The sequence below is a fragment of the Doryrhamphus excisus genome, chromosome 17 (genome assembly GCF_030265055.1).
Source record: "Doryrhamphus excisus isolate RoL2022-K1 chromosome 17, RoL_Dexc_1.0, whole genome shotgun sequence".
NCBI lineage: Eukaryota > Metazoa > Chordata > Actinopteri > Syngnathiformes > Syngnathidae > Doryrhamphus > Doryrhamphus excisus.
This window is the reverse complement of record NC_080482.1, coordinates 14,907,501-14,932,500: the sequence shown is the minus strand read 5'-3', so window position 1 is coordinate 14,932,500 and position 25,000 is coordinate 14,907,501. Positions and strand designations below refer to the sequence as shown.

The window sequence follows — 25,000 nt, the reverse complement described above, 5'->3', positions numbered from 1 at the left end:
GTGTTTGAGACCACTGTTTTATATAGATTTTTTCTTTTTTAATAAAACTGCACTTGTGAATAAAGTATAGAAGGGTTTAGATTCTGTTCCACAGATGGCGGTAATGCACACGAAAGCTGCTTGCCAACTGCCAATAAACAACAGAAGAAGAAAAACACCACGAAGAAGAAGGCACCCTGACAACTTTCCGTTTGAGCGGGTACAAGATACCTCAATCGGATTGGTTAAAGGAATATTCCATCCCTGTTCAATTCTTTCCGTTTGAGCAAATAAACCAAATGCAATTGGAATATTTGGGTCCATGTATACTATTGACATAATGGCTATTGACATAATATTTGCAAATGATGATTAATAAATACGGGCCGCGTGTTTGAGACCCCTGCCATGGGGGGAACACCAGGGCAACTGTGCCTACATATGTCAACATGTGCATTTGAAAAAATGGGGACATTTCTGTAAAATAAGGGAAATACCCCCGATTCTGTATTTCATAAAAAGCACGTCATGTGTTGATGACTGTGTGTCATGTTTCCATAGGAACTGGAGACTCTTGACAATGGGAAGCCATATGCAGTTGCCTACACAGTGGATGTGCCCAATGTGGTGAAATGTTTCAGGTAACAAACACATGCTGGTTTGAATAAAGTTGCTTTTCAAATGTTGGGGGATACACTGCAAAGAGAGAGACAGAATTCTGCTTTTGATATTGTGATTTCATATTTTCGATCTGAATTTAAAGCATTGGTGCTCTGCTCAGGTACTACGCAGGATGGGCTGACAAATGGGAAGGAAAGACCATCCCCATCGATGGAGATTATTTCTGCTACACCAGACATGAACCCATTGGAGTCTGTGGACAGATCATACCGGTGAGGACAGTCGTGCTTGGAATCGTGCTTTATTGGAATTGGCAGTAACCAAGCAAACAATATTATCATACACACAACAAAAATACAACCCTTTTGTTTTGCTCCCATTTTTCATGAGCTGAACACAAAGATGTGAAACATTTTCTATGTACAGTAGTCCCTCGTTTATGGCGGTTAATTGGTTCCACACCTGACTGTGATAAGCGATTTTCCACAAAGTAGGAGTTATTATTTGAAAATGGAAATACCTTTTTGCGACCTTCTAAATACATTTTTTAGCATTCTTCCAAGCCCTCGAGACATGAAATATAAGATAATATAAGATATGCCTTTATTCGTCCCTCAGTGGGGAAATTTGCATTGCACAGCAGCAAGAGTACAGAATCAGTTAAGCAGTACAAAATACACAATATAGAAAAATAAACAATATAAACAACCCAAGTATTAACAAAATCAACAGTGTTAGCCAGAGTTATATATGTACAATAACAGTATGCAGATAATATGAAACGAGATGAGATATATGACCAGTCTATACACGAGTGAGTTAATATGAGGCATTATAGAAATACTTCACATAGAACTATATATACTTAATATATTGCATTTAGAGCCTTAATATTGCATGTGGAGGTTGATCAGATATTGCACAGTGAATGGAGTCTTGAGTAATTATATTATATTATATTATATTATATTATATTATATTATATTATATTATATTATATTATATTATATTATATTATATTATATTATATTATATTATATTATATTATATTATATTATATTATATTATATTATATTATATTATGCATAATATATTATGCATATAATATGCATATTATGACATCACCAGGCTTAGAATGTGTCATATCCCCATCTCATCAACATGTCTGATCCACTTGTGATACTTCCTCTTCTCTCAAGCAAACCCAGCCATCATCATCGTCATTTACAGTGGGATCTTAAACACCACTGCTGCCTGCAGCGTCATTTTTACTGCTAATATACAACGATGGATTCCGTGTATCTATGTAGCTATCTGTATATTATGCCTCGGAATATTGCCATTCATTTATTCTCAGGTCATATCTATCTATTAGCAGTGTATTTTGAGCTGAGGCGCCTCTTTTAACATTCCTGCCAAAGTACACATTTTTAGTAAATATTATATTATGGCTATTATGTGCATACTGATATACTTCAACATGTTGCCTTTTTAAGCTTTGTCGTCAGAGGTTTTGCATTAATGCTAAGCCAGAATCTTTTCAGAATTTTTGTTGTCATTCTAGAGATCATGCAAAGCAAAATTTGTTCTCAATCAGAAATCACTCCACACTCTTTATTGCTCTCTGGTACTACCATATCTTACTTATTGTGTGGAAATATGGGATAATAACTATAAAAGCAATCTTCACTCGCTAAATGTACTGCAAAAAAGGTCAGTAAGGATAATTCATAATGCCGCCTACAGAGAACATACTAACTCCTTATTTCTAAAATCACAAATACTTCAACTTGCTGATATAGTTCATCTTCAAACAGCTAAAATAATGCATAAGGCTAAAAACAACCAATTAGCTAAAAATGTCATCCAATACTTCTCTACAAGAGAGGAGAAATATGATCTCAGGGAAGAAGTACATTTGAAACACTTCTATGCTAGGACTACGTTATGCTAGCCATAGCATTTCAGTATGTGGAATCAAACTATGGAATGGATTGAGTAAGGACCTCAAACAATGCACAACGATGAGCCAATTCAAGAAACAATACAAGCAGTTGATGTTTGCTAAATACAAGGATGAAGAGTCTTGAACCAGTCATGATGTGCTATATATATCACTATATTGACACGCACTATGGTACACATTATGGCATTGGATGCTCATATAATAATGATCATATAACAATAATAATGCAATAAAAAATAAATTTAAAAAAATGGAAATGGAAAGCAGGAAGTGAACAAATGTAACAGTTAGTGATTGTAAAAGTACCAGATGGAGGGGTAGGATTTAATAAGCTTTGCTTCTTCCTACTCCTTTTGGACATGTGGAACTGTGAACTGATTATGGGATGCACTCAATTGTAATCTGATGCATGTTCAAATGAAATTAAACCATTACCATTACAGTAATGTGTGTTTTTTTTCTCCTTTCAGTGGAACTTCCCTCTCTTGATGCAGGCGTGGAAACTTGGCCCTGCTCTTGCAACGGGTAACACGGTGGTGATGAAAGTTGCTGAGCAGACGCCGCTCACCGCGCTCTACGTGGCCAACCTTATCAAAGAGGTACGGCCATGGTCAGACGTGTACACATACACTCATCAGTTTTAGGCTCTGAATGATTTACCTCAGGGGGGGGTCCAAAGTGCGGCCCATGGTACACTGTAGAAATAAAATAAAATACCCCAAAAAATATATGGAGCCCTTGGTGGAAAATGTTTGGAAAATGTGAGTAGAACTGTTCTTGAACCTTGAACCATTCCCACTCACATTCATACCTATGGACAATTTGGAGTGGCTAATTAACCTAGCATGTTTTTGGAATGTGGGAGGAAACCGGAGTACCCGGAGAAAACCCACGCATGCACGGGGAGAACATGCAAACTCCACACAGGGATGGCCGAGGGTGGAATTGAAGCCTGGTCTCCTAGCTGTGAGGTCTGCGCGCTAACCACTCGTCCACCGTGCAGCCCCTTTTATGTACTATTCTTAACAATTATTTTTAGAGCACTGTTAGCTAGGTTTTTTTTATGTAGCTGATACATTAAACATATTTGCCTTCAATGTTTTTTAACCACTTTTTGTCTCTCCTACAACATTCCTCTCACCTACTGCGTCCATTACATTTAATTACTTTGTCATGTGTGCTTTTTGTAGACATTTCAATGACACATGGAGAAACCAGTAACCATAAATATGGCTTTGTGATAATCAGTGTGGACTTTCAACTTGCCGTATATGTCATATGATTAATGATCCCCAATAACCTGCTTTTACAGCACCGTGCAAACATGTCCAATTACTTGCACAAATTAACCCGTGACGCTGCAGAGTAATAGTTTTATTATATGTTGTACTGTTCATTGCATAATAATGAATTGATTTAATAAAGCCTTGATTTAATAAATCACAAAACAATTTTAGACCAGCTATGTTTTTCCAGCGAGCGGCACATAGTGAAAGCTGAAAGGTTGCAAGAGCTACTTTCATATCTTGTAACGCAACACGTGTACTGTAGTTATGCTAAGACATAAGAAAAACCTTCAAGGAAAAACCGCATAGTATCAATTTTGCCCTTTCTTGTTTTCCCACATTTTTGTTGTTTTTTTTTGGCCAATATTTAACTTTCTTTTGAAATAATCTTTTCGCAATATTATGATTTCATTCCCATATTATAATTTCTCACCCAGAAATGACAACTTTTTTAAAATTTAGTTTTGTAATATTACGCCGAGACTTAATTTTTTCAGTTCATCAAACATGACAACACAACTGAATACAAAATGCGTTTTTAAAACTAAACTTCACTGAGATTAATTCAGATCTATCAGTGTGGAAAAGGTTACAGAGCCATTTTTAAGGCTTTGGGACTCCAGCAACCCACAGTGAGAGCCATTATCCAGAAATAGTGAAAACGTGCAACAGTGGTGAACCTTCCCAGGAGTGGCCGGCCAACCAAAATAACCCAGAGAGGTCACAAAAGACCCCACAACAACACCCCCAGAAATGACAACTTTTTAAAAATTTCGTTTTGTAATATTACGCCTTTTTTTTTCAAGTATTTCACTTAATTTTTTCAGTTCATCAAACATGACAACACAACTGAATACAAAATGCGTTTTTAAAACTAAACTTCACTGAGATTAATTGAGATCTATTATAGGGTGTACTGTTCATTGCACAAGACTTAATTGATTTAATAAAGCCTTGATTTAAGACTTGATTTAATAAATCACAAAGCAACTTTAGACCAGCTATGTTTTTATCAATTAGTATCAATTTTGCCCTTTGTTTTCCAACATTTTTGTTGTTTTTTTTTGGCCAATATTTAATTTTCTTTTGAAATAATCTTTTCGCAATATTATGATTTCATTCCCATATTATAATTTCTCACCCAGAAATGACAACTTTTTTAAAATTTAGTTTTGTAATATTACGCCGAGACTTAATTTTTTCAGTTCATCAAACATGACAACACAACTGAATACAAAATGTGTTTTTAAAACTAAACTTCACTGAGATTAATTCAGATCTATCAGTGTGGAAAAGGTTACAGAGCCATTTTTAAGGCTTTGGGACTCCAGCAACCCACAGTGAGAGCCATTATCCAGAAATAGTGAAAACGTGCAACAGTGGTGAACCTTCCCAGGAGTGGCCGGCCAACCAAAATAACCCAGAGAGGTCACAAAAGACCCCACAACAACACCCCCAGAAATGACAACTTTTTAAAAATTTCCTTTTGTAATATTACGACTTTTTTTTTCAAGTATTTCACTTAATTTTTTCAGTTCATCAAACATGACAACACAACTGAATACAAAATGCGTTTTTAAAACCAAACTTCACTGAGATGAATTCAGATCTATTATAGGGTGTACTGTTCATTGCACAAGACTTAATTGATTTAATAAAGCCTTGATTTAAGACTTGATTTAATAAATCACAAAGCAACTTTAGACCAGCTATGTTTTTCCAGCAAGGGAAAGTAGAACTGTTCTTGAACCTGAAATCTAGTCATCTTTACACTCCTATTACTCAAAATAGTAGCTATATTCAGAGAATATATTCAGCGTGTGCCATCATTGTATTCTAGTGGTGGCTTTAATGGCTTTATACTCCCAACTATTACCCAACATTAGATCAGATTAGATTAGATTAGATTCAACTTTATTGTTATTGCTCATGTCACTGGTACAGGGCAACAAAATGCAGTTAGCATCCAACCAGAAGTGCAATTTTATAAGTACATTAGTAGTAAGTATGGACAGATCTATGTAAATAAAACTATACAGGCTATGACTATAATACAGTGAGAATATGTACAGGGATATAAATGACTATAATATGGCTATTGTAGATTATACAGATTATAAACAGTATGGGTATGACAATATATAATATAATATATACAGTATTGCAATGGGGTGACTAGGGTATGGAAATGACTATAATATGGCTATTGTAGATTATACAGATTATAAACAGTATGGATATGACAATATATAATAACAGTAATATGTACAGTATTGCAGTGAAGTGACTAGAGTAGAGTATGGTTATTGCGGATTATATAAATTATAAACAGTATGATCAATGAATCAACAAGATAGTATATGTACAATAGTACACCAACATAGTAGACATAATTAGAGTAAACAAGACATCTCGTGTGTGTCACAGTTAATACAACATGATCAAAATCTTAAGACAGTTCAGTTGAAAAATAGCTAGAATTGACCTTTTGCACATTTGTAGAGAGTAGAGTAGTAACTCTACTACATATGTAGTAGAGTTACTATATATATAGGATTATTATGTTGTTATTAATGTGCCTGTTGTGAGATCTTTTGAAACTGTAATAAATGCTTGACAATCACATCTGTTGCTTGTCAGACTGAACAATGACCAAGTGGCCAATGCAGAATACTACATTCATAATGTATTCATCTGTCTATCTATCCATCCGTCCGTCCGTCCATCCATCCCTTATCCTCACGAGGGTTGTGGGGGTGCTGGAGCCTATCCCAGCTGTCTTCAGGCGAGAGGCTGGTGGCCAGCCAATCACAGGGCACATATAGACAAACAACCATTCACACTCACATTCATACCTATGGACAATTTGGAGTGGCTAATTAACCTAGCATGTTTTTGGAATGTGGGAGGAAACCGGAAAAAAAAAAGTCGTAATATTACAAAACGAAATTTTTAAAAAGTTGTCATTTCTGGGGGTGTTGTTGTGGGGTCTTTTGTGACCTCTCTGGGTTATTTTGGTTGGCCGGCCACTCCTGGGAAGGTTCACCACTGTTGCACGTTTTCACTATTTCTGGATAATGGCTCTCACTGTGGGTTGCTGGAGTCCCAAAGCCTTAAAAATGGCTCTGTAACCTTTTCCGCACTGATAGATCTGAATTCATCTCAGTGAAGTTTGGTTTTAAAAACACATTTTGTATTCAGTTGTGTTGTCATGTTTGATGAACTGAAAAAATTAAGTCTCGGCGTAATATTACAAAAATAAATTTTAAAAAAGTTGTCATAACCCTAACCCTAACCCTAACCCTAACCCTTTTTATATACTATTCTAAACAATTATTTTTAGAGCACTGTTAGCTAGGTTTTTTTGTAGCTGATACATTAAACATATTTGCCTTCCATGTTTTTTTTACTCACTTTTTGTCTCTCCTACAACATTCCTCTTAAATTACATGCGTCATGGTCAGTTATGCAAATGACCCTCATCTAGCGCTCCCCCTAATTGAAAAAAAATCAGTGTATGTTATTCTAATCATTAGAGGTCAACTCTGCTGACTCTTTTAAAGGTGGGCTTCCCTGAAGGAGTGGTGAATATTTTGCCCGGCATGGGGCCTTCAGCCGGAGCTGCCATTGCAAGACACATGGACGTTGACAAAGTGGCCTTCACAGGATCCACAGAGGTAGGAACCATCTGTCTTTCATTTCCACTTCTTCTCTGTCAACCAAAGTCACAATCACGATTGAGCAGTATCTGTCCACAGGTTTGTGTAACATTGATGTCTGATAGAACATTGTGTAACGTTGGCTTATTGTTGTATGCGCAACAAGTGCTTGCTTTTGTAAATATCACCTACTTTGGGCTGCATGCGCATGCGTGGGTGTGTTTGCTATGATTTACAAGTGTCCCTCAACTTGTCCCAGGAGTTATGTGATGCAGCACTGACAGCAGTTTGCTAGTTTTGATCGAGGGAATGGAATCATTAATCCTCTAAAACAGGGGTGCTCATTAAGTTGATTGCGATCTACCGGTCGATCGCGGAGGTGGTACTGGTCGATCGCTGGTCGATCGCGGCGTGACATTAAAAAAATATCATCCCAGCATCAATGCCGTCACTTGATTGATATACAGGGCAGCCATTCAGATGACAACTGAATGTTGCCCTTCGGGCGACCAATCAAATCAAACAACGTCTCTAATTGCAGCAGAACTTACGATGTCAGCCTATCATCCATCCCCGTTACTTGATTGACATACAGGACAACCAATCAGATGACAACTGAATTTTGACCTTTAGGTCACCGCTCATGCGTAAACAACGATGCAAAGTGCTAAGCTAGTCGGCGAATTGCGAGATTTTAAAGCCCTCGCTAAAGTTTATGGTCACTAAAATGAGTGAAGGAGCTGAACCAAGTAAAAAGGCAAAAACTGGACCAAGTAAAAAGGCAAAAAACATATCACTTCCATACGGATATGGAATATTATACGGATATTATGATACGGATATTATCCATGACTGATAAACATTTGGAAGTGTGCTTGAGGCTGGCTATCAGCAGCTACTGTCCGGACTATGCATCCCTGGCTGGTTCAATTCAGTGCAAGTCATCAAAGTAAACTCAGGTAATTACAAAAAATGTTAATAGTTAATTATGTGTGTTTTGCAATATTGGCTCATTTGGTTATGTAAGGTACATCAACATACATTGTACGTACAAATAATCCTCAATACATTTGAAAATAAATAGATGTTCTGCATTTTTGTAGTGGGTAGATCATTTTGACTCGGTCATTTTAAAAGTAGCTCGCATGCTGAAAAAGTGTGAGCACCCCTGCTCTAAAAGAACCACTACCCAGTACAATAAAGCCTCATTTTTGGGTGAAATTCCACTATGTGCCATGTGGGAAGTAAGGTTCTCCCTATTGCTCACGGTTGCCTTGTTGGTGTCCTTTTAGGTGGGTCATCTCATCCAGCAGGCATCAGGCAACAGCAACCTAAAAAAGGTCACGCTGGAGCTTGGAGGAAAGAGTCCCAACATCATCCTGTCTGATGCAAACAGTATGTATGGATGAATGATCGAGTTCTATCTGCTTCACTACTTGCACTTCAATGTCACAACTATTCTAGCCATACCAGTTGGGCTACCTTTGCCAAGCTTGGCATCATGCAAACATGTCTTGACAGTGCAAACAATGACAGGTCTGGGCCTGGTGATCTGGTTCAAATAGGATTCTACTTTAGCAACAACATCCCGCATGGTACTCTGCTCCAAATTCTTTTTCACGCTTGGCATACACCAGGGCTCGACAATAACGATGTACCGATGGCCCGGGGCAAGTTAAAACAAAATTGGGGCAAATAAATCCAATCAGTGATATTCCCGTCGGGCAAGTGTACTTTGGCATGCCATACTGCCAAGAGTTTTTTTAAAAGCGGTTCTTGTTGGGTGTTGGTAAAACACGGACTGCGTAATTCCGGTGCTAATTTGCAAACCAATCCTTGCAAATCTTGAAATGGACCAATCAGAATCGCGTTTTACCCACACCCGTTCTTGTTGGCGATCAACCAATGAGCGATGGTTTGACTAGGAAAACATCTATCATGGCGTCCCTGCCAACATGGTCTAATTCTTCAACAACTTGTGAAGGAAAAGAGCAAAAAGTGATGAACCAGTGCCTCCTAAACAAGTATTTTATTAGCGGCAGCAAATCAAATGATGGCACAGGTGAGTGAATCACATTGCTGTGACAATTTGAAGTGGTCACAATGAAACACCACCCATTAGATCCAATACCAAGTGCTGATTTTGCACAAGCTACAAAATCTAGCGCTTCCATTTCTCGCTGGATTTTTCTCACCTTTGCTTCACAAATTATTGTTTGACAAATTGAGCATTTTTTTCTGGATTCAAAACACTTTACTAGTACACAAATGTGTCTATTCAATAATGTTTCATTGTGGTGCACAATTTATAAATATCACTGCTTACTACGACTACCATGTGTAAGGTAGTATGGCATGCCATGTTAACATACGTTTCAGACATTCCTCCAAATACAATGCATCAGTACTATTATCTGATGAATTATCAGCATATATTGATATATGATATCATTATGGCAGTCTTTTCATTTTACATGGGGCAAGTTCGGGCAAGTAGTTGTCACCTTAAGGATTCCCCATGGGCAAGTCATTTTTGTTTTTAATGTAGAGCCCTGTACACTCCCCATAATATTCCAAAATGTCAACTCTCATTGCATTGTCATCTGAACAAGGGCCATTTCTGAGCCTGATCATCAGCAGATAGAGAGATATAGAGATAGATTGGGCTGTGTTGGCTTTGCACCAAACATACTTCCTGGTTTATGTTTTCCAAAACATTACTACAAACGAGCCTTGATATGCTGTTTCTTCAGGTATGGCTTTTTCTTTTCAGTAACGCCCATGGAGACGTTCCTTGTGATTGGCACGTTGAGAAACACTTGTCATGAAGTGTTTGTTTATTCCGATTTTGTGTGTTCCATGTCCAGTGGAGGATGCGGTGGAGCAGGCCCACTTCGCTCTGTTTTTCAACCAAGGCCAGTGTTGCTGTGCCGGCTCTCGCACGTACGTCCAAGCCGACATCTACGAGGAGTTTGTGGAACGCAGCGCTGAGAGAGCCAAGAGACGAGTGGTGGGAAACCCCTTCGACTTAAAAACAGAGCAGGGACCCCAGGTAACACTCGCAACGCTATACAAAAGAATTGATCAGGGAGGTCCAAAGTGCGGCCCCAGGGCCGTTGTTTTGTTTCTTTTGTTAATGTACATACATATACACATATACATTTTCTGTGCCTCCATTGCTGAGGCAGCTGCAAGATGGTCGGTGCAAGTAGGCCACTCAGGGCCACTGTCAAGCTGAAGAAGGAGTCCTAGGAGCTTGGATGGCTTGTGGGACTCCTCAAGCAGCTGACAGGTACCGTCAGGCTAAGCAGCTTTGGCGTTGGTTGAGGCAATTCGGTGAGGCCATGGAGCACGACTTTTGGTCAGCTTCGAAGAGGTTATGGCAAACCGTCCGGCGCTTCAGAAAAGGCTAAGCAGTGCCCACATTGAGAACAGTACCTGTGGATTATCAGACCGGGGTGGTGGTCCCCTTCTTAAAGAAGGGCGACCAGAGGGTGTGTTCCAACTATTGGGGGATCACACTCCTTTGTCCCCCTGGGAAAGTCTAAGTCTGGGAAAGAGAAGGGTACGCCCGTTGGTCGAACCCTTGCTACATGAGGTCCTGGTTTTCGTCCCGGTTGCGGAACACTAGACTAGCTCTAGAGCAGAGGTAGGGAACCTATGGCTCGGGAGCCAGGTAGGGCTCTTTTGATGACTGTATCTGGCTCTCAAGCATTTCTTACCACAATAAAAATGTATGTTTGCTAACATTTTAAAGTAAACATCACAGAAATCACTGTTAAAAATATTAAAAATCAACAACTTTCTTATGCATTTTAATCCATCCATCTATTTTCTACTGCAATACGGCCGACCATATCTATCTTTCCTGATGATATTTTCCAGGTCAAACACCAAAACTCGATTATTACTGGGTAATGCGGTCGTGTACCTCGGTCATTAAGATGTAAATGTAAACTTTCCTCCTTTAGTCAAATAGTCACCTAGCTAAAGCTGCAGAACCAAGCCTTCTGGCAAAGATGGCCAAAAGAATGAAATATACGGAGTACGGTGCAAAACCATGCAGCAGCAGAAGTTGCATTAATGGCAGCAAGTATTTGATTTATTATTGGACACTGCGCTGCTCACAAAAGTGTGCTGGCCACACCCCCTTGGCGTGGGGTAGTGTGCCTGGTCTACGTAATTCGAGCCCATTATATCTAAAACTGTTGGTCTTATATAAAAATGCACACATTTTATTGCATTCAATGTTTAAAAAAATGTATATGGCTCTCACAGATACACATTTTAAAATATCTGGTCTTCATGGCTCTTGTAGCCAAAAAGGTTCCCGACCCCTGCTCTAGAGGGTGCTTGAGGATGCATGGGAGTTTGCCCAACCGGTCTACATGTGCTTTGTGAACTTGGAAAAGGCATTCGACCGTGTCCCTTTCAGTGCCCTTTGGGGGGTTCTACGGGAGTAATGCATTGGTGGTGCGATACTACCTACCATCCAGTCCCTGTACAAACGGGGCCGGAGCTTGGTTCGCATTGCCAGCAGTAAGTGAGGCTGCTTCTGGTGAACGATGGTAATGGTAATGGTTTAATTTCATTTGAACATGCATCAGATTACAATTGAATGCATCCCATAATCAGTTCACAGTTCCACATGTCCAAAAGGAGTAGGAAGAAGCAAAGCTTATTAAATCCTACCCCTCCATCTGGTACTTTTACAATCACTAACTGTTACATTTGTTCACTTCCTGCTTTCCATTTCCATTTTTTTAATTTTTTTTTATTGCATTATTATTGTTATATGATCATTATTATATGAGCATCCAATGCCATAATGTGTACCATAGTGCGTGTCAATGTTTTGACTTTAACCTTGTAATATTATAATGTTTTACACAATTGTTGGTTTCTCATGATGTGACAACAACAAAATGTCTTTTCCTGTAATATAAGTGTCTTTATTTTCCCTTGTAATATCACCACCTTTTTAAATTGGGGCTTTTTGCCTTCTTAGAATATGACTATTTTTATATATTTTTTAAATATTTATTTTTATTTGATTTCTTTCCCCTGTAGCATTATAACATTTGCTGCAACCTAACCTTCCAAAAATTTGTTGAAGAAATAATTAATTTCATTTTCTTTAATATTTCATTAACTGGAAGGACATTATCTTTTCATCATACTATTTTGACTTTACTGTCATAAAATTACCACTGTTTTATTACAATTTATGCTGGTATTTATTACATTTTTTTCTGACTATTCTCACTTTTTTCTTGTAATTTCTTTCTTGAAATTATGACTTATCATATTTTTACTTGATTCTCATAAAATTAGCATTTTTTCCACAACTTAGTTCAAAATTAAAAAAAAATCCCATTGTTTCTAATAATGTTATGACTTTTTAAAAAATATTTCCCCAAGAAATGAAAACAGCTAAGGTTGTTCCAATTTTTAAAAATGGTGACAAATCGGCCAGTCTCCTTACTACCCCAATTCTCCAAAATTATTGAGAAGCTATTCAACAATAGGCTGGATAAATTTATTAATGTGAACGAATTACTATCAGGAGATCATATTTCTCCTCTCTTGTAGAGAAATATTGGATGACATTTTTAGCTAATTGGTTGTTTTTAGCCTTATGCATTATTTTAGCTGTTTGAAGATGAACTATATCAGCAAGTTGAAGTATTTGTGATTTTAGAAATAAGGAGTTAGTATGTTCTCTGTAGGCGGCATTATGAATTATCCTTACTGACCTTTTTTGCAGTACATTTAGCGAGTGAAGATTGCTTTTATAGTTATTATCCCATATTTCCACACAATAAGTAAGATATGGTAGAACCAGAGAGAAAAGTCACTGTCACTGATTCTGTTTACAATTTTAGACAGAATTTCTATGCACAAGCAAAGGCGTGGAGGGACTCCGGTTCGGGGGCCTTAGGATCTCATCTCTGCTATTTGTGAATGATGTGGTTCTTATGGCCTCCTCTGGCTTTGACCTTCAGTGTTTTTTGGGACATCTTACATCTGAGTGAAGCGTCTGAGATGAGACTCAGTACCTCCAAATCAGACGCTATGGTTCTCAGTCGGGAAAGGGTGGAGTGCTCCCTCCGGGTCCTGCCCCAGGTGGAGGAGTTTATAGTCAAGACAAAGATATCAGAGTCTTGCAAAAGAATGTGATTAGACGTTTGAGGTCCATGATGGAGACAACAATATTTGAATGTTTACATTTCTATTAGCATTCGTCTGCCAAGGACCAATGCCAAGACATTTTTGTCCTGTCACACTTTAAGCTGTTAGATTCCAACGCTCAAACAAACCCTGATGACGTAAGAGGAATGTGTGTGCGTCTCTCACACATTTGCACATCCTCTGTATACACTCTACTGTACTCTATGTACTGTACTGTATCTCTCTATCAATACACAAAAAACTGCACTACACCTGGGGTGTCCAAAGGTGGACCAGGGGCCATTTCAGGTCAGCTGTTTTTTTTTTATTGACCCATTCGCCACATTTGAAAAATATTATTAGCAAAATAATATGGCAAAAAATAAAAAAAATGGCAAAATAAGCAATAGTTTTACAAGAATAAAGTCAAAATATTGGGAAAAAGTTTGTCATTATAGCAGAATAACCTTGTTTTTAATTTTAGCAGCATAAAATTTAAATATTGAAATGAATATATAATACTAGATAGATAGATAGATGAGATATATAAAAACTTCATTAATCCCGAACGAAATTCTTGTGCCAGAGTACACTATATTTATAGTACAATATATATTACAACAGCAAAAATGCAAAATACAACCACAAATAAAAAATATACAAAGTAAACAGTGCAAGTGTTCCAATTGCTAAATAACTTGCTAAAAAACTACGCTATAAGTGAAAAAGTATATATATAAAAAAACACAGGACGGCGCCGATATAATAGAGGGAATAAAGTCATAATATCATTGGAATATTGACATAATATTATAAGAAGAAAATGATCGGTGTTTGAACATCTCTGTCTGGCTGTACTAAATCCAAGTGCTATGTATTATTGTGGTCACAAGGTGGCAGTTATGCACCCACATGAAACAAGTACTCCTCCTGCTCTGTGTGGAAGTGGTACATTTTTGGCTTCTTACTTAGTTTTTCCTCCCACTCCATTTGGAACACATAGAGTTTAGAATAAATACATTGGAGGCTAGCTCGGTAGCTTGCTATGCGTCGTGGTCCTGTAGCCTGTGCATTAGCAATGTGGTGTAAACAAGGCGACTGGAGGGGTGTTGTAATGAAGTTCCAAAGTGTATGTAGAAGGTAGTGAGGAGGTTTTATGTGCGTCTGCAGGTGGATGAGGAGCAGTTCAACAAGATCTTGGGTTACATCAGCAGCGGGAAAAGAGAAGGCGCCAAACTGATGTGCGGGGGTGGTGCGGCTGCGGACAGAGGATACTTCATCCAACCTACCGTCTTTGGAGATGTCCAGGATGACATGACCATCGCCAGGGAGGAGGTACGTACACGTGTAGATATGTTTCTCATGACATTACAACTTTAAAAATAATAAATTGGAAGAAAATAACCAATTTTATACTACTATAAAATACTACTAATACTATACTACTAAATGATGATTTGTCCTCATAATATTACCACTTCAGTTTGGCAAAATTGCAGCTTTTTGTATTGTTAGAATATCACCTTTTCCCATGAAAAGTACAGTTTTTTTTTAGATTTCTACTGGAGATTTTTTACTTTTTTCTTCTGACTAAAATGATATGATTTTTCCTCATAATATTGCAACTTTATGCTCGTGAAATTGTGATTATTTTTTATTTTGAGAAATTAACTTTATTCTCCTAAAAGTACAGCTGTTTTTTTCAGTTTCTATTTGAACTTTTTTTATAAAGGATAACTTTATTTCCATAATATTATAATATTTCAGCCCAAATTATATTTTTCCTTATAATTTTTTATTTCATCATTTTTAATTTATTTAATTTTAAATAAATTTATATTTATTTATATAATTTTATATAATTTTTTATATTTTTTTATATTTAATTTAATTTATATAATAAATAAATAATTTGTCAATAATTATAAAAATAAGACTTTTTCCTTAGATATTTGTTTTCCTCAATATTTTGATATTTTGACTTCTTGTCAGTTTTTTTCATGTCAGCTCCCCCCCATTGATTTAATGTTTCTTCTTTGAAATGAAACATTATTTCAACTCTATGCTCATAATATTGCAACTTTATTCTCGTTAAATTTAGATTTTTTATTTTGAGAAATTAACTTTATTCTCCTAAAAGTACAGCTGTTTTTTTCAGTTTCTATTTTAACTTTTTTTATTATAAACGATAACTTTATTTCCATAATATTATAATATTTCAGCGCAAATTACATTTTTCCTTATAATTTTTATTTCATAATTTTTAATAATTTATATAATATTTTTTTATATTTAATTTAATTTATATAATAAATAAATAATTTGTCAATAATTATAAAAATAAGACTTTTCCTTAGATATTTGTTTTCCTCAATATTTTGATATTTTGACTTCTTGTCAGTTTTTTTCATGTCAGCTCCCCCCCATTGATTTAATGTTTCTTCTTTTGAAATGAAACATTATTTCAACTCTATGCTCATAATATTGCAACTTTATTCTCGTTAAATTTCGATTTTTTATTTTGACAAAAGGACTTTATTCTCCTAAAAGTACAGCTGTTTTTTCAGTTGCTATTTGAACTTTTTTCTTATAAAGGATAACTTTATTTCCATAGTAATATCATATTTCAGCCCAAATTATATTTTTCCTTATAATTTTACGACTTTTTCCATAGATATTTGTTTTCCTCAATTTTTTGATATTTTGACTTCTTGTCAACCTCATGCAGTTTTTTTCATGTCAGCTACCCCCCCCCCCCATGATTTCATGTTTCTTCTTTGTTTTGTTTGTCATCATATAAAAAACATGAAATATTATTTCAACTCTTGCAACTTTATTCTCGTCAAATTTAGATTTTTTTTTCTTTTTGAGAAAATGACTTTATTCTCCTAAAAGTACAGCTGTTTTTTTCAGTTGCTATTTGAACTTTTTTCTTATAAAGGATAACTTTATTTCCATAATAATATCATATTTCAGCCCAAATTATAGATTTCCTTATAATTTTACGACTTTTTCCTTAGATATTTGTTTTCCTCGATATTTTGACTTCTTGTCAACCTCATGCAGTTTTTTTTTTCATGTCAGCTACCCCCCCTCCCATTGATTTAATGTTTCTTCTGTTTTGTTTGTCATCATATAAAAAACATGAAATATTAGTTCAACTCTATGCTCATAATATTGCAACTTTACTCTAGTCAAATTTTGATTTTTTTTTTCTTTTGAGAAAAGGACTCTTTTTTTTTTCATTCCTGCTTTTTTTTCCCCACAACTATTTCAGCTTTATTTCTTGCAATATTATATTATATTCTTGCATATTTTCACGATTTTGCTCCAAAATTGTGTTTCTCATATTTAATTTTTTTCAAATATTTTTTTTCTTTAATATTTCAACTCTCTTATTTTTGCTCATAATATTTAATAAAATTGAAAATCTTCTTTATTTGTTTGACACAACTTTTTCTGTAAAAAAAAAACCTTTTCCGTATTTTTGTGTGTCTGTGTAAATTTGTGTATTAATGGTGACTTTAGTCCCATAACGTTTTGATGTTATTATCATGACATTCTAAAAGTCATCCAAGCTGTACACTGACTACTTTAGTGAAGAGACATGGTGCCATGTCTGGGAGTGTGAAGTAGCATGTACTGCATACACATGGTACACTAAAGTTGTACCGTACATTCAGCCTTTCCAGTACGATGTCTTGTGGTGTTTTGTAGATCTTTGGTCCAGTCATGCAGATCCTGAAGTTCAAGACGCTGGAGGAGGTGGTGGAGCGAGCCAACGATTCGAAATACGGCCTGGCAGCTGCCGTGTTTACAAAAGACATCGACAAGGCCAGCTACATTTCCAACGCACTCCGCGCTGGCACAGTCTGGTAGGACTTTTTCCACCTTTTTTGAGCCATGCCAAGTTTTTTACATTGGAAAAATCTTGCGGAACACTAACCAAAAATGTTACATAATCACACTCGTACGTATATGTACGTATAGCAGGGGTCTCAAACTCAATTTACTTGGAGGCCACTGGAGCTCGGGTCTGGGTGAGACTGGGCCGCATCAGGTTTTCCAAAAAAAAAAAAAAAAAAAACAAATTTATAAAAACCAAAAAAATTTAAAAAACTTCGCTTTGGTTCCAATTTTCTACAAGAAAAGCTCTGATAAAACATTCCACTGTTCTCAAATATCTTACTTTTTATTTTTCTACACAAAATAAGATGAAAAATAAATGAACAAATCAAGAATAAAGAAAATCAATCAGTCATAAATAAATAAATATAATAATAATAATAATAAAACGGCAAATAATAAAAACTTAAGAAACCACATATACTTGGTGGGTAGACAAATTATTTTTTCAGATTAAAATGAACAAAGCATTATTAGAGCCCTGTAGACATGACAAAACACGACTATAGTCACATTTATACTCTTTTTATTTACAACATATTGCGCAACTGCAGGGTCTTGAGACACATGCTAACTCGCAAACTAGAGAGCTAGCGACCTAAACGGTAGCCTTCAAGTTATTTCCTTTCAACTTAAATAGCCAAAAACTTACCACTTCCACACATATAGGGAGGATAACTATTAACAGTTATTTAACCTTTAACATGAACATGAATCAAACGTAATAATTTTTTCTGGGTACATGATACCATACAGCATCCATATCAAACTTGCGCGGGCCGCACTAACATTAAACTTTCATATCAAGGCGGGGGCCTCAAACTAGTGTCCTGCGGGCCACATTTGGCCCGCGGGCTGCGTATTTGAGACCCCTGCTGTATAGTATGTTTAATAATATAATTTCTCAATTTATTTCTACTCACTCAGTGTGAAATCAGTGCCATGTTGTTCAGCAGTACATTAACCATTATACATTTTTGACAACGGTTGGAAATATTTTGAAAAGTATACGTATATATGTTTGTCTTTATCTAAATTTTGGACAATGTTTTGACTTGACAGTCATACATAATTTTCATGTCATACATCAGTTTTGTGTGGTGTGCATCACGGTGGAAAGTGGAAATCTGATCTCGCTGCCCAAGGGCAAGCTTGACGCAACTGTGCTGGTCCGATCACGGATCCCTGAGGATTCCTGTGGCTACCATTTTTAAAAAAAAACACACCAAAAAAAAAAGCCCTTATTATGAATATTGTCATGTTTGCGGCCAGTGAATGAACGCTGTGGTATTTGTTCCCCGCAGGATCAATTGCTACGACGTGTTTGGGGCCCAGGCCCCGTTTGGAGGATACAAGGCTTCGGGGAACGGCAGAGAACTGGGAGAGTACGGCCTGGACAACTACACCGAAGTCAAAACGGTAACTGCTACCTTCTTTACACTTCTCCGTATATTATGACTTTATTATGACAATATTATGTTTTCCACAAACAAATTTTAAAAAATGACAACTTTGTTTCCCACTTAAAAAATATCATTTTTATGGGCATGCCTGCAAAGCAGCAGCCCATCTTAATATTCCTTCCAGAAATGTTTAGTTTTTATATCTTAATCTGCCATTTTTTACGCAATTAATGCGGCAAAGACAACAAGAAGGACCCCCACACATGTCACACCACCGCTTACACCTGTTCTATTTTTAGAAACACCACATTTCAGCGAAAAAAAGGAATTTACAGATTATTCTCAGCCTTGTAGCTCAGCCATACGGTTTATTATTGCTGAATTTTCGAGACAAACTTATGAACTCTCTGTGTGGCTAATTAGTTTTTTCGTTGGGAGTTGTTTTGGCTCCATCTTCATCAGAAGACGTGGGCACTGAGCCAAAATCCACATCGGCTCCCACTCTGGCGCTAGACTGGTGGAGGCTGAAAAATCCGTTTTTTTTTGCAAACAATTCCTCCTCATGGCCACACCGTTCGAGCTAGCTCAGGGGTGGGCAAACTATGGCCCGGGGGCCACATCCGGCCCGCCAAGTGATTGAATATGGCCCGTCTGTTCTTTTTCAAGTATTTCATTTCAATTTATCGTACAACCTGGCATCATGGCTTGAGCCAACCTTTTGATGGTTTAAGTAGCTGTTTTATCAATATTGTTATTTGATGTGGTCTGTTGTTTACAAAGTGCTCCTGAAAAAAAGGGACACAAGCACAAAAAAATAAAATAAAAAATAAAAAATTAATAAAACAATTTAAAAAATAAAAACAAAAAATATTAATTCATTCATTCACGGGGGTTGCTGGAGCCCATCCCAGCTGTCCTCGGGCAAGACGCGGGGTACACTCTGGACTGGTGGCCAGCCAATCACAGGGCACATATAGACAAACAACCATTCACACTCACATAAAATAAAAATATTTAAATGATAATAATGGGCGGCACAGTGGTCTAGGGTTTAGCGCACAGACCTCACAGCTAGGAGACCAGGGTTCAATTCCACCCTCGGGCATCTCTGTGTGCATGTTCTCCCCGTGCATGCGTACTCCGGTTTCCTCCCACATTCCAAAAACATGCTAGGTTAATTGTTGACTCCAAATTGTCCATAGGTATGAATGTGAGTGTGACTGGTTGTTTGTCTATGTGTGCCCTGTGATTGGCTGGCAACCAGTCCAGGGTGTACCCCGCCTTACGCCCGAAGACAGCTGGGATAGGCTCCAGCACCCACCGCGACCCTCGTGAGGAAAAAGCGGTAGAAAATGAATGAATGAATGAATAATAATAATAATAAATTTAATTTATAACACACTTTACATCAAATGAATGACCACAAAGTGCACATATAGCAGATTGCATGACACTTTTACAGATACAATAATTCCAGGTGGACAGTTACGTGTAAAAAACATAATAGTCTGGCCCCTCGTCAATTTTGTTAAACCAATGCGGCCCGTGAGTCCCTGCGCTAGCTTGATGTCTTTTGGTAAAAATGTAGGAATTTTCTTCTCCTTTCCAAAAATGTCACTTTTATGGCTGAGAGATGTACGAATTTCCTTCTGTGGCCCCTAGAAGCAACAGGAGTCAAAAAAATTCTCCCAATGACTCCTATGTTAAAGACACAGTGTTTTTTTCTCAAATTCTTAAATTTTCTGTTTTCTACTCGTCCTATTGTGGTCATTTCACAACCGATTTGCAAAATAAGTGGCTACTCACTTGTCTTGTGTCTTGTGGTATCAATATCGCTTGGTCGTAAGAAGCTTTAGTTTGACATGAACTAAAGCATCAGCAAATACAAATAGACGGTGTGGACATTGAAAGGGTGAAGGAAAATACATTTCTGGGGATCACAATAGATGAAAATATGAGCTGGAAACCTCATATTACAAATATACAACATAAGGTGGCCAGAAATATTTCAGTATTGAACAAAGCAAAATTTGTTCTCAATCAGAAATCACTCCACACTCTTTATTGCTCTCTGGTTCTACCATATCTTACTTATTGTGTGGAAATATGGGATAATAACTATAAAAGCAATCTTCACTCGCTAAATGTACTGCAAAAAAGGTCAGTAAGGATAATTCATAATGACGCCTACAGAGAACATACTAACTCCTTATTTCTAAAATCACAAATACTTCAACTTGCTGATATAGTTCATCTTCAAACAGCTAAAATAATGCATAAGGCTAAAAATAACCAATTAGCTAAAAATGTCATCCAATACTTCTCTACAAGAGAGGAGAAATATGATCTCAGGGAAGAAGTACATTTGAAACACTTCTATGCTAGCCATAGCATTTCAGTATGTGGAATCAAACTATGGAATGGATTGAGTAAGGACCTCAAACAATGCACAACGATGAGCCAATTCAAGAAACAATACAAGCAGTTGATGTTTGCTAAATACAAGGATGAAGAGTCTTGAACCAGTCATGATGTGCTATATATATCACTATATTGACACGCACTATGGTACACATTATGGCATTGGATGCTCATATCACCTCCTACTTCGGTATGAGGTACATTATAATAAAAAACAACCTTAAACTGTATTATGGAAAGCAGGGAGTGAACAAATGTAACAGTTAGTGATTGTAAAAGTACCAGATGGAGGAGTAGGATTTAATAAGCTTTGCTTCTTCCTACTCCTTTTGGACATGTGGAACTGTGAACTGATTATGGGATGCACTCAATTGTAATCTGATGCATGTTCAAATGAAATAAAACCATTACCATTACCATTCCCGTTAAAACTACATCATTATTACCAGCTAATACTTGAAAAAATTGTGACTTTTTTCTTAATAGTATTGTCTTACGATATTATTATTCCCATAATATTATAATTTATATATATTATAACTGGGGCTGTCAAATATAAGGGTGGTAACTAACCTATTTCATGAATTAGGTTACATTTTTGGTGTGATTGATACACGTGCACCAGAGCAAGCACACCGTGGGTGGAGGTTCCTCACACAGTCACACGGAACCTGACATGGTTTTCTAACTTCATTCTGACCTGAACACACTGCACTGTATGTACTGTATCTCCAAGCTTCATCTTTTCTCACCCTTATTACAACAACAGGAGATGCATTCAGGGACGCTCCCAACATCACAAAAATGGCTTAATAATGCATCTGTCTGAGTATGTAAATTAAAAAAAACATGACCTGGATAGTCTTATCACTCTTGGTAACGCTTAAGAGGTGAATGAGTTCTTTTAGCTTGAATTTTAGCATGAATTTCCCTTGTGATTTTAGCATGTTATTCTCCTTAAATGACTTTTTCACTTTGGATTTCAACTTTTTTTCTCTCAAAAGTTTGACTTTATTATTTATACTTGTCAAATTGCTGTTGTGTTTTCCATTTCTTTTGTTTTCATGTCAAATGATCTTGTTCCACGGGACAATAAAAAAAAAAACCTGCACTTTGGATGCTGCTGTGTTGACATAAGAAAAGCCAGATGTGTGTGTGTGTGTGATGGAGTAAATGACATAAATGTACTTTGTGTGTGTTGCCAGGTGACTATGAGAGTACCCCAGAAGAATTCTTAAAGGTGAAGCAGCAGCAGAGTTTGATTGATGGACGCGTTGGCAATCATCCATCAATGTTTGTTTGTTTTTGCCTTTTTTGGATAAAACCTTTTTTTTGCACACATTCTTGATGCACGTTTTTACCGTGTGCAATATTGTGTGCGTTGTAGTGAAGGCAAATGACACATTTTACAATCATAACACATCCTTCAGTCACTATTAATAAGCATTAAAAAGCATTAAAAACAGTGTGATATTTGAGCTGTTTGTGTCTATTTCACTCACACAAGAATTCCTCATCACTGCTTTGGAATTGCTTTGCAGAGGCAAAGTTTAATGATGAGAATGACATGAGAAACTATACACGCCAACATCCTACAAAATATACTGTAATATATACGTACCATAATGCATGTGGTCCGTACTACAATGTATGCATACTATAATATGCAATACCATTTACAATATAGAATACCATACAAAAAAATGTCTACTTTTGACCAGTGCATTGAAGGTCATATATAGTCCGTATGTATGTATATATTTATACATATACACACACATATGTGTGTGTATATGTATGTGTGTATATATATATGTGTGTGTATATATATATATATATATACATATATATATATATACATATGTGTGTATGTATATACATATATGTGTATATATATATACATGTGTGTATATATATGCGTGTGTGTGTGTAATGTATTATGTTGGTTATTGGTGTGCCGCAAACTTTTTCCAGCGTAAAAATTTGAATAGTTTTTCCTTCTGCATTTCGAGGACCAAAACTGCCAAAATAATAAATAAATAAATAAATAAAAGTGAAAATAAAAACAAAAATTAAAACAAAATAACAAAATTAAATACAAAAAAATAAATATAAATGGAAATATAAACAAAAATACAAAAATAGATACATAAATATTTTTTTATTTTTGTTTTTATTTCCATTTCTATTTATTTTGATACTTTTATTTTTATAATTTATTTATTTATTTTTTATTTTGGCAGTTTTGGTCCTCCATAAGTCTCGTCCAAATTTCACGTCAGGAGAAGACGCCACAGAAAGGGGGCGGGGTAAACACTGTGGATAAGCGTCCACAGCAAGTCCACAACAAAGTCTTTGACTTGAGCTATCGAGGCTCCTCGGCAGTTTGTCTCTTCGCCATGATACGTGCTCTAATATCGAGGACTCTTCCACGGTTTGGAATCGTCCATGCTGTGTCGGTATGCCGCTACTCGACCGCCGCGATCCCCGCTCCGAACACCCAGCCGGAGGTCCACTTCAACAAGGTACGTACGCTAGCTACCCACTCGATAAGTGTCCTCCACGGAGAGACTAAACCTCATTTAACAACACATTGTGAGGACATTAACTTCCGTATGTCGGTGCCAGATGCACGTGCATTCATAACTCACGAGCTCCGTGAAAGTGAACTCTGATTCATATAACATAGACGCCATTATTCATCTAATAAATCACTACACAGATGGACAGATACGTTATAATGCGGGACCAAGTCGTCTGTGGTTGTTTTTTCACGGTTGTGATTGGCCAAAGTGCGCATGACAGCTGGGGAATGTGGTTCAATATTAGCAGGCATAGAAAGTGTAAGTTGTGGATATCAACTTTTTTTAAATTTCAAAATGCAGTATAAGCATTAATAATTCATGCTGTTTTGTGGTTGAATAGGGCCTGTTATTCGAAAAAAAGCGTATTTATTTTTTTTTTTGCATAAAAAGCAGTTTCAAGCATAGAAATATATGGTAATGGTTTATATCAGGGGTGGGCAAACTTTTTGACTCGCGGGCCGCATTGATATAACAAAATTTCCGGGGGGGGCAGACTATATATTTTACACGTAACAGTCCACCTGGTATTATTGTATCTGTAAAATTGTCATGCAATCTGCTATTATTATTTAATATTTAGATTTAAATATTTAAAAAATAATAAAATATTATAATAATTAAAATAAAATTAAAATAATAATTATTATTATGTAAAATATGCAAATATAACAATATTATTATATATAATTAATATAATAATTAGCATTAAAATAATAAATATAATAATCATAATAGTTCCTGCTTTCCACAATACAGTTTAAGGTTATTTTTTTTTTTTTATAATGTACCTCGTAGCTAAGTAGGAGGTGATATGAGCATCCAATGCCATAATGTGTACCATAGTGCGTGTCAATATAGTGATATATATAGCACATCATGACTGGTTCAAGACTCTTCATCCTTGTATTTAGCAAACATCAACTGCTTGTATTGTTTCTTGAATTGGCTCATCGTTGTGCATTGTTTGATTTCCTTACTCAATCCATTCCATAGTTTGATTCCA

At 36.4% G+C, this 25,000-nt stretch overlaps 2 protein-coding genes across 2 annotated transcripts in view; both read left to right on the top strand.

The window, feature by feature from the left end:
- The window catches only part of LOC131105184 (aldehyde dehydrogenase, mitochondrial-like), a 39,544-nt gene extending 16,654 nt beyond the window's left edge, over positions 1-22,890 (top strand). Inside the window, exons 4-13 of the mRNA XM_058053048.1 lie at positions 541-620; positions 761-872; positions 3,037-3,165; positions 7,416-7,529; positions 8,804-8,906; positions 10,379-10,563; positions 14,853-15,017; positions 17,400-17,557; positions 18,893-19,007; positions 22,618-22,890. Coding sequence (XP_057909031.1) covers positions 541-620; positions 761-872; positions 3,037-3,165; positions 7,416-7,529; positions 8,804-8,906; positions 10,379-10,563; positions 14,853-15,017; positions 17,400-17,557; positions 18,893-19,007; positions 22,618-22,650 — 1,194 coding nt within the window. The 3' untranslated portion in view covers positions 22,651-22,890. The remainder of the gene's footprint in view (positions 1-540; positions 621-760; positions 873-3,036; positions 3,166-7,415; positions 7,530-8,803; positions 8,907-10,378; positions 10,564-14,852; positions 15,018-17,399; positions 17,558-18,892; positions 19,008-22,617) is intronic.
- An 819-nt stretch (positions 22,891-23,709) lies between these two features.
- The window catches only part of LOC131105183 (aldehyde dehydrogenase, mitochondrial-like), a 35,715-nt gene continuing 34,424 nt past the window's right edge, over positions 23,710-25,000 (top strand). Inside the window, exon 1 of the mRNA XM_058053047.1 lies at positions 23,710-23,937. Coding sequence (XP_057909030.1) covers positions 23,812-23,937 — 126 coding nt within the window. The 5' untranslated portion in view covers positions 23,710-23,811. The remainder of the gene's footprint in view (positions 23,938-25,000) is intronic.